This window comes from Patella vulgata, chromosome 9 (genome assembly GCF_932274485.2).
Source record: "Patella vulgata chromosome 9, xgPatVulg1.2, whole genome shotgun sequence".
In the NCBI taxonomy this organism is placed as follows: Eukaryota; Metazoa; Mollusca; class Gastropoda; family Patellidae; genus Patella; species Patella vulgata.
This window is the reverse complement of record NC_065887.2, coordinates 37591556-37608839: the sequence shown is the minus strand read 5'-3', so window position 1 is coordinate 37608839 and position 17284 is coordinate 37591556. Positions and strand designations below refer to the sequence as shown.

The window sequence follows — 17284 nt, the reverse complement described above, 5'->3', positions numbered from 1 at the left end:
GATGGGGGTAGGGGTATTCAAAGTAAAAATACGGGTCTTAATACGAAATTCCAGATATCATGGTACATATCACTGAAAAGCAAATTCAATGCTCTTTTCAAATATATAAATTATTTTATGGCACATTTATATTTACTTATCTTGACAAACTATCAAAATTGGATAATACTGAACTCTTTTAAGTAATAACGTGGGGGGGGGGGGGTATTCAATGTCTAATTACGGGTGTTAATACGAAATTCCAGATATGATGCTACATATCAGTAGAAAGCACGTTCATTGCTCGTTTCAAATATATAAATAATTTTCTGGTCACTGCTCTTTCTAAATATATAAATAATTTTCTGGCACATTCATATTTACTTGCCTTGAGAGGTGATCAAAACGAACGGTTCAAAAATCTATTAAATGATGTGGGGGGGGGGGGTATTTAAAGTAAACATACGGGTCTTAATACGAAATTCCTGATATCATGTTACATATCACTGAAAAGTTCATTCATTTCTCTTTTCAAATATATAAATAATTTTCTGGCACATTTATATTTACTTACCTTGAGAGGTGATCAAAACGAACGGTTCAAAAATCTATTAAATGATGTGGGGGGGGGGGGGGTATTTAAAGTAAACATACGGGTCTTAATACGAAATTCCTGATATCATGTTACATATCACCAAAAAGCACATTCATTTCTCTTTTCAAATATATAAATAATTTTCTGGCACATTTATATTTACTTACCTTTATAGATGATCAAAGTCGAGTGAAACAAAACTCTATTGAATGATGGGGGTGGGGTATTCAAAGTAAAAATACGGGTCTTAATACGAAATTCCAGATATCATGTTACATATCACTGAAAAGCAAATTCATTTCTCTTTTCAAATATATAAATTATTTTCTGGCACATTCATATTTACTTGCCTTGAGAGGTGACCAAAGACGAACGGTACAAAAATCTATTAAATGATGGGGGGAGGGTATTTAAAGTAAAAATACTGGTCTTAATACGAAATTCCAGATATCATGCTACATATCAGTAGAAAGCACGTTTACTACTCTTTTTAAATATGTAATTAATTTTCTGGCACATTTATATTTACTTGCCTTGAAAAGTGAAAGAAAAGGTGTGGGGGGGGGGGGGGGGGGTATTTGAAATTAAAATGCGGGGCTTAATCTAAAATTTCGTAGATCTATACTGAAAAGTAAAGTTAATCCTCTCTTGAAATTTATTTATTATATTTTCGGCGGAATGCATATATACGTTTTAAATTAAAATTGATACAGGTTTGGTAGCCTTCACTGGCTGAATTAAAGATAGTGGTGGGGGTGGGGCGAGTGTTTAATGTCAAAATACGTGTCTTAATACGAAATTCCAGTTATTGTGTCATATATCACCGGAAAGAAGGTTTCTATGGCTCTTTAAATCTACTTGTTATTTTCTGGCACATTCATGATTACATACTTTAGAAGAGATAAAAGCATTTTTATTTTGAGCAAAGAAATGGGTTACTAAAAATAGACTACTTTCAATTCATTTCATTTATCGAAGGCTCGGATTAGCCCATACCGAGCACGTGATTTCACTGAAGTCATGGTCATCCAGCGAATTTGTAAGTGACGGCCAGCTTGATTCGCAGTTAGTGACGGGTGAGTATTCTTAGTGAAGGATGAGAAAGTGACGGCTGATTTGATCTCGGCCTCTCTATTCACTGGTTAAGGGCAAGTAACTCCATTGTTATTTTTACATCACGTGACATGCGCTTTAACTTGGGTTGATGTTTCAGCAACTCAGGACAACCGGTTAGGCAACAACTATTTTCGCTAAATAACACCCGGAATTTTAACAACCACTTGTAGATATTAAACGTAGTTTCCTGACTCACACAACTCACGCGACGGCCTGCTTTCGGAATCAAGATTGGAATTCAAAATGGACTTTCTACGTAATCTGGGCGACCCAAAACATGTGAAGCATTTTCAAGAATTTTGTGGACTTAAAACGCTGACTAGAAAACGGTGTGACAACGGACACGCCCACGACGTCCGTGACATTTCAGATTACAATGTGATTTATGCCAATCACTGCTCAGGTAGACTAACAAGAAATGGTATTAAAAATGGTTATTCTTCTAAATCAAAGGCGGATACAAATGGATTTATTAAAAAGGATGAAATAAAAGATATTAATTTTAATGGAATAGACTCGAATAATAAAAATGGATATCATAATAATAGTAATAGTGTCAATAATAATCTACATATGAATTCGAATGGCCATTCTTGTAATGGTAATTTATTAAAAAATGGTATCACTGTGCTAAATGGTGTTAAAAATGGTAGCCCAACAGTCCACAGTAATGGCACTAAAAATGTTCTGCCTGAATACAAAGTGAAATATGCGTTACCTTATTACATAGCCATGTTTGGCTCGTTTTTAGGAGATGAACTTTTTTACCTTACTTTTTATCCTTTCCTGTTATGGAACATGGATTCTGTTTTGGCAAGAAAAACCATATCTGTTTGGACATTAGTAATGTTTATTGGTCAAGCCACGAAAGATTACCTTAAAGTGCCACGTCCCCCGTCACCACCGGTCGTCCACCTTGAAACCCATCATCTGAGGGAATTTTCGCTGCCTTCAACACATGCCATGGCTGGAACTGTCATGCCAATAATGATGGCATATTTGCTTTTAGAGCGATATGAGGTGAGTGTTTTATCAACTTACATGTACATGCCCCAAATCAAGTCTCTAGTCTATTGAATGGCTTTGACTTTGTAGATTTTGAGTAGATTGGACAATGCTCGACAATAGACATATCTGCTTTAAACGCTAATATGACGTCACCCATGGCGGCTGACAATAAAAGGACTGACAATTGAGTTATCTTGCCAGCTTTCTATTCTTATTTGAAATCTTATTTGGATTTAAAAGTAATACAGATTTAATTGCATCCGCTTATGAAATCCAATAAAAGTAGCCATTCATAATGTTGCTCAGAATAAAGTAATTGGACTGAATTTCTTTATGTCTTGCATAATGCCTCTTCAAGAATGTTTTAGAATGATAACACTTATCAGTTGTATCGGCCGATAGTGTTACTAAAGTATTTGGTACAAGAAGAACCATGCTAGGAAATCCCAGTACGGTATCCCAGTAAATTTCTCAGCCAAAACCCTGAGTGAATACAAGACCCCCTGGTTAGTAAGCCGGCGCCGTATACCCTGAGCCAGCACAGCTCTCATGCGTGATATAGTAGATATTGCACAGTAGATTCTTGATGGGGTAATCTGGATGTTTATTAGGACCTACTGGTTAGTACATGAACAGCACCATACTCACTCGGCCCACCAATGCTCCACCCTTGAACAATTATTCTAATATCCAGTAAAGGCATTTCTAGATTTACAAATCTAATATTATTTCAAATTCAGTCATTCATTCTGTCAAATATGTATAGATGGCAGTATCACATATCGCATGAAGTTGTAAAAACTTTTTTTAACAGTTACTTACAACAATCTATTATTAAAAAAAAACTTCCTTAAAGACGCATTATGTAAGATTTAGATAAATAGCTGGCTGTTCGTGCTATGCTAGTTCAAAAAAAGATTAATGTGAAATATGAATACATTGAAAATTTCTGTCAAATTACTTTATTCTGAGTTTTTCAAAGATAGTCTTCATTGTCAAATACGATTGCTATGTACCATTGTGAGCTGAATAAATACATGTATCTAAATAATAATTTTTATGTATAGCATTTGAAGCCAGAAAAAAAAAATGCAATATGCAAACTTAGCTCTTACATGCATCTTTAAAATAGGACTGTCTGCGTGGTTTAATGGTCGAGAGCGAGACATTAATAAGCAATATATTGATACTGCATGAGGATGTTTCAATATATTACTCCATGTCTTACTCGAGAACATTAAACAACTTAAAATACAAACACTACATGTATCTTGTACTTGATTGAAATCAATATTTCAATAATGCACGATTGGCATGTTGCCAGTACCATAATTTGAAATAATGGTAGGCCAACATCAAAGGATGATGTTACATACATTGTAGATCTATATTTTAAGTATATATATGTATATTTCACCCTAGGGTGATTTGATTGACTTCACAATAGCCTACTTGAGATAAATGTAACAGTAGACTACAATCTTACTAATTCACACTTAGGATTCCTCGGTAGTTTCACTGACCATGACACAGGCCTGTAGACAGAGAGATCCAAAATGGGGTGAGGGATTGACACAAAGTGGACAATACATGTAGATCCATTTATTAAGAAATTGATAAAATCCTTCATATTTAGCATTGAACATTTGACATAGATAGTATGGAAAGTGTAGTTTAGTAGAAGTACATCTTGATTCAGGAGAACATTGCTTTTTTTCAGCTGAATTAATTAGATAACAGATGTCGACCACAGAGATTATATATAATAACATACATATTGGTCAATATTTAAACAGGCATTATGCAAGAGCTAAATCTGCCTATTGCAGGGGGGGTTGGATGGCTGAGTGGTTGCTGTATCATAAAGTCTGTCATTGAGTTGACTGGCGTGGTTTTGAATCCCCGGTTGTACGTGACAAGGAGTAGGGTCGCCTGTCCAACCTCGTGGGTTTTCTCCGGGTCCTCCGGTTAACTCCCACTGCTAAAGACCCCTACGCGCAAGCGAATTATTGAAATAAAATTAAACCATGTGTTGGTCCCGAAGTGACCTGGTTTTTGTCGAGTGGACTATAAACACCATTTCTCTCTCTCTCTCTCTCTCTGCCTATTGCAGGCCCGTTCTTTATGTCTGAAATGTTATATAAATTATTAATTAGACATTAATTAACTTACCAATACTACAATCAGCTCTCGATGCCATTGTGTTGTCTAGATTTTCAACAGATGTTAATTCGATCTGCAGGTTCAACGATGGTAATGATTTACCGCAAAAATGGATAGTCAAGATTTTGTTTATTTTCATAACAATGGTAGCATGTTATTTTAAGAATGACATCATGGCTCAGAATGAAGTAATTTGAAATTTTTAAAACATTCCCTTTTCATCATCTATTTTTTTTAACTATTACCCGGTAAAAGTATTATAGCGAGAACTGTCAGCTCTTTATATAATCTTCCATAATGCACCTTTAAGAAGCAGTTACTGCCTGTTCATTGTTAAAGACTTTTTTTAACTAAGTAGAATAGTCTGTTATGAAGAATGATTTTAAACAGTGACTAGAGTTAAGACTTGAAAGAGAACAGAGAATTGATTAAGAATCAGTTTAATCCTACATATTACATGTGGAACAGCCAAAATTAATAGTGGAATGAATTGGATAAAAAGTTTGATTAGATTGGTCTGGGTTCTAATAATTGGTACCTTATTGGATAAGGTACATGTAGCAGCACCAGTAACACTAACAGTGCACAACTCAATATTCAGGAATTGTATTATTGATATTGATGAGTAGCGATTTTATTTGTCGTCAGATCTGAAAAAAAAAATGTCCGACACTATTGAATATGTATCTGACATTTTGAACTGAAGTGTTGGACTTGTATTAAAAATAGTAAGAAAATCATACAGGACAATTATCTGTGCTGGGCAAAATGACAGGCACTAGGTGAATTGTGTCTGCTAAAGGATTAGATCTATTTTGGTCAGGTCACAAGATGTAAACAGAGCTAGCGCTAATCCCAACCCTAAGCCTAACTCTGGACCTAGCCCCAATGCCTCCGGTAACCCTAACCTACAATCTCGCAAACAATCACATGCCCTAACCTTTTTTTTACATTTCAGTGACCTTGACGAAAATTGAGTTGGCCTTAACAAATAGATTTAGCCCTGCTAAAGCCTAAATTTGTGATTGACAATGTCTGTGACAGCTGCCTTATTTCCAGGCTTGGAGGACCCTTGAACAGAGTTTCTGATTGATTGACTTTTAATCTGACATCGACAGGTGCTACAAATAAAAAAAATGCTGTTGTTTTTTGTGATAATTATCAGATTTTGTCAAATACCTGATGAAAGGTGGATGTATAATAATTGCTAGGCAACCAGGCAATTACACAATTAGTGAGCTTATCTGAAGATTATTATTTGTAACTTTAACTACAGCTTTTGAAAGGATGAATCTCTAGAGGAATATCAGTCCAAAAATGGTTAAATTCTGTTTATTTTTTCAAAGATACATGTATCAATGGAATATGGTCATAATTAGCTAGCAGCCTAGCACCACACCTAATCTTCACTAAAATCTTTTGATTAGCCCCTTTTTGATTTGAATGAATCCAAGCCCGGAAACTATCCACCATATGCGAATTTTGGTCTCTTGATTAAATGTTAAGTAATAAATTTGGATTTAATTTACAGTGTAATAAGCTGTGAAAAATTAACACTTTTTCCGAAAACTGCAAATGTCATACAGAGACTTTTAGGTTTATTTTCTGAATGAAAATATCAGGTTGAACATTTTTTATCCACTCTTTCCATTACCGATAATGGATACAATTTTACAGGTACAATTAAACCCTTCCTTGTGTGTTTTAAAACTGTAGATTGGCTGGTACTCTGTATGTATGCCAGTGTGCAAACCAATGAAAGGCTGCAATACAAATAACCGTGGTGATATACAGTAATAAAAATAGCGTTTGTTAAATGGGTATTAAAAACCTAAACATGTACCTAATAAAACACAGCTTCCTGATATGAGAATTAAAGTTCCCAGATTACCCGCTTACCCCGTTAAAGGCCATGTAGTTAGAGACTTACCACATCGGTGTCCAACATTCTGGGAACCAATTTTGGCATAAACTGAGAAGAAGTGAGACTTTTCTGATCTCGTTCCCAGTAACACATTCAATGCTGTCACAGGGAGTACATGTACTCATTTTGGTACACAGAAAATCCTTTGAAAGCTCTAACAAAACAAGATTAGACTTTAGAATAACAAAAAACCCTTTATTCCCTTTTTAGAACATGAGCAAATTTAGTTTATGTTCTGATTTATTAACACCCATCTATTATTATCTCTAAATGTAATATATATATATATATATTTTTCAGTTTCCATTTTGGTTGGCCGTTGGTTGTATTCCTGTATGGACACTCATTGTTTGTTTAAGTCGCTTGTATCTTGGTGTTCATTCCATACTGGTAAGTACATGTATCATGAAATATTCAAAATGAGTCAGTTAGCAATAAACCCAAATTTACTGACATTCAATATACATTTACCAAGAAAAAACAGCAACTCTTTATTTTTTGGATAATGGAAGAGAAATGGTGGTGAGATATGGACCTAGATAAAAAAAAATTTCCATTGGTGTGTTTTCTGCATTATTAAGGTGTGAGGTTTCAATCGCGGTGTTGGCCCACTTACTTCTTATGGATTTTCGAGTCTGATTTCCCTCTTGTTAGTGATGTAGGACGGTCTCATGTTAGCATTGACTGATCTACATGTGAATGTACAGTATGTAGCAAATTAATGCATGCAACAACTCCCTTTCTTTATAACAATGCCTGTTTGGTATTCGTGTGGCTTCCATTAAAGTCTTCTGACTTACTCTAATTGAATATGGATGTTTGTCTGTCCATCGGTGCTTAAGTTTACAGTTTCTATATAAAGGCTCTCCAGTTCAGTGTTTTTGAATTTCTTAGTTCTGCTTTCAATTTACAAATTTGATATTAATTTATTGTTTTAACTTTGGTCACATATTGTTTGTAACGGCTTTAGTTAATGTTGTTTACAACAAATCAATAGTATTTTTCGACCTGTCAATCAATGTGTATATGTATCTACATGTAACTTTGACAGTAACAAATAACAAATTACGTTTTTGTAATTAAAACATACATTATGCAAGAGGTAAATTTGCCTATTGCAGGTCTTTCTTTAAGCCTGAAATTATTAATAATAAATTGGACATCTATTAACAAAACAAGACTGTAATCAACTCTCGGTGGCATTAGATACTCGAGATTTTAACTAGATTAGAACAGTTCGCCATTTAAAAATTTAATTTAAAAATGTGAAAGTGAGGCTAAGTCAGAAGTGTCCTGGTTACCACAATGAACAAATCTTGTCAAAACTACACACAATGATAACTTGGCTCAGAATGAAGTACGGTAATTTGAATGAAATTTTTAATATTTTCATTTTACATTATTTATTTTTGAGCTATTATGGCAAGAATGTTCAGCTCTTTATCTAAATCTTGCATAATGTATCTTTTAAGAATAAAAAAACTAGATTTTGAAAATATTCAATTGAAAACATTCATATTTGTAAAATAGTCATTCAGTGTCCTCTATTACCATAATGAGTGTGAGAATGAGTAATAAATCAGAAATAGATGGTGAACTTTGTACTTTATTTATCACATAGATCACCCATTTAGATTATCTATTGAATAATCAAAACAGAATGGAGTTATCTCTCTTTAATTATAAATTAAATTATAGGCCATTATTTACTTTGAATTTTGTCTCAACGTGACTTACTTATCGCACACATTTGATTAAATACTGAATCATCATAACATCGAATGGAGTTATCTCTCACTGAATAACTGATTATAATATTTATTTTGAATATAATTAGAAACTGATTATGTAGGGATGGAGACAAATCAAGGCTAATCTTGACTTCACAGTGGTGGATCTGTCTATTAATTTTTATGTTAGAAATATCAGTAGTAATCAGATGTTAGTTTAACTTTGATGTCACAAAAACACTTATAAATTCTCTTATAACTTCATGACTAGATAAATATCATTCCTGTAAAAACCAAAATACACACATTTCTTCTATTTGAAATACAGGGTTTTCCTAGGGAAACACTGTGTTTTTAAGGGAATCCTGGCGGAAAATTGAGGCGAAAATTCACTGTGAAGTCTTAGAGGTTTTTTTCCGAGGTATTTGCGCAATTTTGGTCCAAAAGGTTTGAGAGGAACTGGATAAGATTTTGCATTAATTATACGATGCTTTTTTTTAACATTTAATTATGACATTATGTTATTTACCTGAACTGTTAAAACTGTCTTCACCTAGTAGTCTCAGATCATCTTCAGAACACCTTTATTAAAAGGTTTGAGAGGAACTGGATAAGATTTTGCATTAATTATACGATGCTTTTTTTTAACATTTAATTATGACATTATGTTATTTACCTGAACTGTTAAAACTGTCTTCACCTAGTAGTCTCAGATCATCTTCAGAACACCTTTATTAAAACCCTGTAATGTAAAATTTGTAATTTTTCGGAAGCAGGTCTATTAGTACACGAGTTCAAAAAAATATGGAATTGTCTTCCTTAAATTTTTGTAACCTCGTGGGTTTCCTCCAGGTTCTCCAGTTTTTTCCCACTGCTAATGACCCCTACTTGCATGCGAATTATTGAAAAAAAATTGAACTATATGTTAGTCCTGAAATGACCTAGTTTTGTTGAGTGGTTGTTTAACCCCATCTCTCTCTCTCTCTCTCTCTCTCTCTCTCTCTCTCTCTCTCCTCTTTAATTTTGGCCTTAAAGATACATTATGGGAGATTCGGTAACGAGTTGGCAGTTCTCACTATAATAGTTAAAAACTAGATAATGTAAAGGCAATTTGGTGAAAATTTCATTCAAATTGATCCACAGTGAACTGAGAACTAAACGACTGAACTTCCCATAAGCCTCGGTCATCATTACTAAAGTCAGTACGATAAACAGCAAGGGTCTCGTTTATCCATTTAATCGTTTAATCGAGAAGGAAAGTTATGCAGTAAATCGGATTACAATCCACTAAAGATCGCAGGCTAGCGCTGCCATTTAGAGTTGATTATGGCCTGGATAGGTTAATTAATGTCTAATTAATAATTTAGATAACATTTCAGGCCTAAAGAAAGACCTGAAATAGGCAGATTTAGCTCTTGCATAATGTATGTTTAATATAATAATTAGTGAAAACAAATTTTTTTAGTTGGTTCTTCTTAAAGGCAATCCCTTTGTTCTCTTTGAAGTTAAACCATGATAGTGTCAAAATAACGAATTTTCACTTTATAATTTCAGGATGTAAGTGTTGGTGTCATTTATACACTGCTTATCATAGCAGTAACGCTGCCAGTTGTTGATGGTTTCGACAATTTTCTACAGATGCATCCACTTTCACCCGTCATTATCTGGATGATTGGGTTGGCTAGCTGCACGGTTTGTTATCCAGCAGAAGGTAAAGACATAGCTAAAGGATCTGGTGTTCGCATCGTCGCCATTTACATGGGACTTTCCACAGCGATTTGGTTGAATTATCAGATGGGTGTGTCAACATTACCCACCAAGCCCACACCATATCATGTTATGACACCATCTTTACAATGGCTGATCCTGTCACTCTTAAGGTTTGTGCTTGGAACAGTTGTTTTAGCTGTTAGTAAAACAATTTTACAAAAATGTAGCGTCCAATATTTTTCATATTTAGCTAACCTTGACAAGCCAAATAAACTCCATCCATCCGTCGAAACAGGTTATATTATCGTCACTTATTCCATTTTAGGAATTCTATTACAATTTGGAATACCTTTCATGTTTAAATGTTTGGGAATATCCAGAAATGCCATTTTGGAAATTCACTAACAATAATATATTGCCATTATTTTCTGTTTTGTCTAATTAATTGAATAATAATCACAAGCAATTTATAGTTTTTAATTAAAATTTATGATGAAGATTTATTCCTAAAGCAATTTCTATTATTTCATATCACAGCTAGCTTTAGGTTTACATAAATTTATTGAGAACAATATCTCATTATCATGCTCTATTTTGTCTCATGCTTTAGTCACTTTTTTTAATGTATTTCTTGCATGTTTAGCCAAAATAAATAATTTCTACTTGTTTTTCCACTGCAGACTTATCTATTCAAATACGTGTATTTAAGAATATTTTTCACCTCATTGACTTAATATTAGGTCTTAATTTAATTTCTGTTTTTTTGGAGGTTTCACTTTGCCATTTACCTTAAAATTATTGTATAGAAAACAAAATGAAATACAGATTATTAAAGAGATTGATGTGGACATGTGATTAATTCTTTATCTGCTAGAATATTTCAGATACAACATAATCATTTAATCATCTTTATAATATTTTAATAAATGTTACAAGATTACAAGAATATATTTGTCATGCTATCATTATTAATTCATTAATACATTAAACCACATCATTTAATACATTAATTTGTCTGGATAATTTTAAAGATGATTTATAAATATTCCAATCCAGTAATTGTCTGAAATTAACCAATCTGTGACAGAATTGATTTTAAAAATAGAAAATTACCTACGGTAATTATAATATAATAAGGGGAATACTTGTATGACGGTAGCCATTAAGATTAGTTACCTTTTATTATGTGTACCAAGGTAGTTCAGTCCATTCAATATTTATTTTTACATTTGAATATATTATAGATATTGAAACTTTATCATAATGTAGCCTATTCTATCCTTCTTTTCTATTATTTAGATCTTATACATCATTCAGTTACATATACTGTATATTCTCTTTGCTAATGTATAGTTTGTTGTAACGCGAGACACATGCAGGACTTTGTGAGTTTAGATGTTAACTAGTGTATCAAACCTTAAATGTTGGCTCTGATCCCATAAAAATGTGGGGCTGTGATTGTCGAGCAATAAGGACACTGGACTTCAATGTGTGGGCAGAGAAGAACCATGCCATCAGAATTTTGAAATCTGGGCTTCACTTGTTAGGGGTGGCGTGGAAAGCGCACCTAGTCTTCCCGTGGGATGAAAAATTAGTCCTTCTTATCAGTATGAAATTATTAAGTATTTGTTATTCAACCAGGCTTGTAAACCCCATTTATTTTTAGAAATTTGTTTATATATATATGCTACTGATAGAAATTGATACTATCATAGTAATTAGATTTGTTAGTTGCTCTTCCTCAACATTTTATAAATCTTCACTGTGTTAAGTGCAAAATGTAGCCTACTACAATGTGTTCACCTGTGACGACTCAATAGAAGAAAACGAATTGAGGTTTACGATCTCAATGCTTTGATCACATGCCGTAACTTTTATACCTATGGTTATCAGGGCAACAATTTTGCATGTAGAGCAACTGATTTTTAAATTCCAATTGGCCAGGGATATCCACAACCAATTTATTCTGTGTGGACCTGGATCAGTGCCCAGTGGTTGCATCAAAAGTTTCAATTCTTTGTCTAGGCTATTTATCTTGGGTGAATACGTGTATATTATTCTACTTTTAACACTTAACAGGGTTGAAGATGGTTTATTTGAGAAGTTTCCCATTTTGATTAATATTTATACATTTATTTATGGTATGCAACATGTTTATTGCACTGATTCAATATATCATGGTCAGAAGTTCAATACAAAGAAATCTGTTTCATTAGTTTCGTTTTAAAACCAATAAATAGACATAAATCTTTCAATCAATCAATTTAATACATAATTAAACATTGACAGATTTTGATCATCTTTTTGATATATAATTTATGGGGTAGTCTTATTTTATAATTCAAAATGACCTGATTTTTATACCTTTCATTCTTATATTTTTTACCTTTGAAACTCTTACAGATCTATATATTTTATTGATATTTCATATTTTCTTAATAAATTAAACTTGCATCCTTACTTTGGCAACACCAATACGGTCTTTAATTCTTTGTGATTCCTGCACATATTCTTTACATCGCATTCACAGAAGCAATGTATTCCATCTATTACAACTTTTGGGAGTTAAAGCTGCTGACACAGTCATTTGAAGGATTTAGAGTTCCTTTTCAAACTAGAATACTGGGCAAGTTGAATCTCTAAAAGGTATATCGATCCAAAAATTAACAGTTCAATTTACATTTTCACACAGATTAAGTTGTGAACAATGAGATATTGTCCGAATAATGGCATAGTCAGATATCTTGCCCAGGGTTCCCAATAAACAATAAGATATGTAATAATTAAACAACTATGTTACGTCCTGTAGCTGGTCCAGCATTAGAACAAAACATCTTGTTTTAAAATGAGAATATTTCTCATCATATGTTATTGTGCCTTTAATATCAACTTTAGATATTGTATTTTATATGTCGTAAATTGTTCAATTTTTTTTTTCATATTACATTTCATTATTAGTAAATATTTATTAATATGTATATTTTATTACGTATATCTTATTATCCAGTGGAGGCATTTATGTGAATCATAATAATGTTACTCCACACCAATTTGATTTTCTGGGAACACCTGTCAAAAAATTCCATCTTATTTATACGGGAAAAAGTCTTATTTAAAAACCAAAAGTACTTGATTGTGCTGTTTAAAAGCATTTGGTTCCAAATATTTAAAGGAGGTAAATCTGTAACTCAAAATCATCCACAATCTTCGACATGACAAACAACACTTATTGGTCAATTTAAATCAACATTGATGTTGTTATCTTACCGTGAAAAGATGTGCTTCTGATATCAAATATTTAAGATAAAATGAAATTTGCGTGCCAGAATGCTGTCAAGCACCATTTGTAATGAAGTGACTCGATGAACGAGGCTAAACATACCACAGGGGAGAATACTAGACTGGAATAAGCAGACACTAAAGACTGTCATTCAATTTGGACATTACTGATTAGAAATTACAGTATAAATAGAAAGATTGAATGTAAATCAATTTATATGCATTCATATTACATTATTATATTCGTTTCGACCCATTTCTAGTTGCCAAAGAATAGAGATTTAGGTCCTTTAAGTTGTGATATTTTAAACAAAACATCTTTCACGTGATTCAATTATTTATTCATGAAAATCCAGAGGAAAGAAAATCAAATTGGTGTGTACATGTGAATGTAGTATTTACTAATTTTTGTACATCTTGATAAATGTACAGCTTGTTACTATCTTTAAATGTAAAGTATATTACTATTTGTAAATCTTAGTCAATTTACAGCTTATTTAGTATTTTTACAACTGTTAGTGAGCGTAAAACATAATATACTACTTATTAGTAAATGTTGGGGTTTTTATTACTTAATCTTAATGTACAGCTTATTACTAGCTTTACATCTTAGTAAATACCAAATGTACAGCCTATTATTAGTACGTTTATAACTTTAATAAGTAAACATACAGTTTATAATCAGTACCGGGTGTTTATTAATCATCAGACATGTCTTTGATTGATTTGATATAATATAGAGACCACATTTATTGTATTGCATGTACACTATGTCATATAATACCTTCTCTCCACAGTATTGGGCCAGAGAAGTTATGATCTTTGATGACTTATTTTACAGATTTGTGATGTCTGTTTAAAGGGGTTAGGTTAAAGTGACGAATTGAGTTGATGTGAATGGACAACATACATGTATGTCCGAATATATTTTCATATTGAAATATTAAGCGGTAATCAGTTTAAACTGGCAGTCTTTGTTTTTTGCCCAAATCGACCTGGAAAAGTAGCCCTTTATATATTAAATGGTTAATTAAGTTTTTTAGACATGATCATATTTACTTATGATTAACTTTAGTTATGTGATATGATGCCATTTAAGCAGTCAATTGAATGTGGACTTTGTTTACTTTATTAAAACATAAACCACACAACAATATCTGTATAAGCTAGCATGTTATATATTAATAGCAAATATCATATTAAAAAACAGAATTACCTCCCTTTGAATATCTTACATAGCTGGGACAGTGTCAACAGTGGCTACCTATTATTAAAAATCCAATACTATCCCATTATCAGATAATATTATATAGTACAATTCTCTGTAATATTTTACCATATCAGGACTAGGAAGTGATTACATTGTGTGGTATTTGAAATAATATATTTTGTAATGTGTTGTTCACCTATTAGCCCATTGTGTATATATATATATATATATGTATCTACTTGTAATTGAATGTAGAATTGTACTTCTATCCAATATCGACTTGTTGTCAATTAATGTATGGCGCTAAAATTTTGTGTTTCACAGCATTTTTTATTATTTATACTATATTTATACTATTCAAACTTAAACTTATCCACATTCCATATTCGCGGTTAATACTGGTCATAGCAAAATTTTTAGGAATTATGGAAATGGTTTTTCTGACTTCTGTCGAATGATTTCCAAGATTTAAAAAATCTCATGGAAAGACGATAGGATGGCTGTAACCGATTCCATATAAATATATTATTTGTTAAGATAACTTACATAACGATAGCAATATACAAGGGTTATCCTTATAATGTGAACTCAACAGCATAAAACAAATTAATGATAGTTGTTTTTTGATACAACTCCTCAGGATTTAAAATTGGTGTCACTATGCATGTTATATGTATGTTGGCTTGAGAAAGGATCCCTTTAGAAATCCTCCAAAATAAGGGTTGGATATTTAATTAAAAATTTAATAGGAAATAACCCAAGGAATGTTTAAATTCGGTTGTGTGCATAATGGGTAAGTTATGTTTGAAATTAACAAAAATGGGTTTTTCATGATGTTGTTTTTCTATAACGACGGACATAAACCTAAAAAGTGGGTACGACTGCACAGATTTTGATATCTCCAAGTCAAACCTTAGTTGTCTTGAACACTGGTCTGAAGTTTAATCTTAAGTCGTCATTGTCTCAGATCCTAATTTTAATGAGGTCAAGAAAATCCGCTGAAATAGAATAAGATTAATTACATGGTGTTATTGGGAGAGTTTGTAGATTTTTTGGGTTAAGATAAACTAAAACTTTTTAAGAGAGCAGCCTTTTCATTGGCTAACAGCTAAACTTTGTACTAGGATTTTAACTCTAAACCAATGAAATGACCACATCCTTAAATTATGATCCCTGTATTCTAAAACCCATTTCAAAAAGATAGGATGATACATTGACTGGATGTTAAAGATAACACATGACTTGATGTTCAAGACAACTACTATGTAAATTAATACATTATGTTTATATGCCCTATTCTTACTACTCAATATATGTTATATATTATTATGATGTTATAATTGTTAATATTATATATATTTGTGCCTTCTTTATATTTCTATCTTCTTTATATTTCTATCCTATACCAGTAGTTTCCTTTTGTAATTCCCACATCATTTGTTGTAATTTTAATATTATAATGTCAAGAACATTGTAAAGACAACTTTGTAAAGTGGATAAACTTGATAAACAAAGTTTATTTGTAATGTCAACAACAATTTATAAGTTCAGTAATTTTGTAGTCAACAATATTGTAAAGCTGATGAATTAAATTAGTACTTTGCAAAGTCAAAAATAAAATAACTGTCTACGTGAACATCATTGGAAGCTATAACTATGGAATTGTGATTAAAATATTGTGCAATTATTTGTAAATCAGATATTTCAGTTTTAATGATGTTGTAAATGAAACAATATTGTAAATTAAAGACGGTTGTAATAAAATGTAGTTTGCAGTTTTAATATCACAAAACATTTTGACAACTGTATGAATTCGGAATAATATTAAAGTAGCTAAGTCTCTAACTCAATATCATCCAAAATCTTCGACATTGAAAACACGATTTATTTGTCGGTTTAAATCAACATTGATGTTGTGATCTTACCGGGAAAAGATGGCCTTCTGATATCCAATATTTAAGACAAAATAAACATTTTACAATTGGTACACGAATCGTGTACCATAATGCGTTTCAGCGCTATTTGTAATAAGGGGACTCGAAAAACGAGGCTAGGCATATTCCACAAGTCATGTCAAACGGTAACGCTATATTCTTATCTGGAGAGCAAGCCCAATAAATAATATCGGCGTAGACTGGAATAACCAGACGCTAGAGTTTGAAATTCGATTGAGAATACTGGCGTATTTTGCCGAACATAACTGATTAAAAATTACAGTAAAAACAGAAACGATTGAATGTAAATCAATTTATATACATTCATATTACATTATTGTATGTGTTGCGACCCATTTGTGTCAATTTCTAGGTCCAAAATATTAGCGACTTAGCTCCTTTAACATACAGAAAAAACAAGCCAAAACAAAACAAGGTGGGGGCACTGATGTGAAGAACAGCCATTTTCTACAATGTCAGTTTGTTATATTTACTGTCTTGGATTACTCCTAAGTGTTTTTTGACCATCAGAATTCTGCAAAATGTTCCCCCAATGTCCAGGAAATGCCTTCCGACACCCTATTAAGCTCGCACCTGTGGTGCTTTGCTTGTGACTGCATCAACCACCTGATCTAC

At 32.4% G+C, this 17284-nt stretch overlaps 1 protein-coding gene across 1 annotated transcript; it reads left to right on the top strand.

Annotated features, from left to right (window-relative positions):
* The first annotated feature begins 1753 nt into the window (after window positions 1–1753).
* On the top strand, window positions 1754–16494 carry LOC126807880 (sphingosine-1-phosphate phosphatase 1). The gene is made up of 3 exons (XM_050532745.1): window positions 1754–2710; window positions 7086–7175; window positions 10070–16494. Exons 1-3 carry the CDS (start codon window positions 1934–1936, stop codon window positions 10628–10630), a joined length of 1428 nt encoding a protein of 475 aa, XP_050388702.1. The 5' UTR covers window positions 1754–1933; the 3' UTR covers window positions 10631–16494.
* Window positions 16495–17284: the final 790 nt, after the last annotated feature.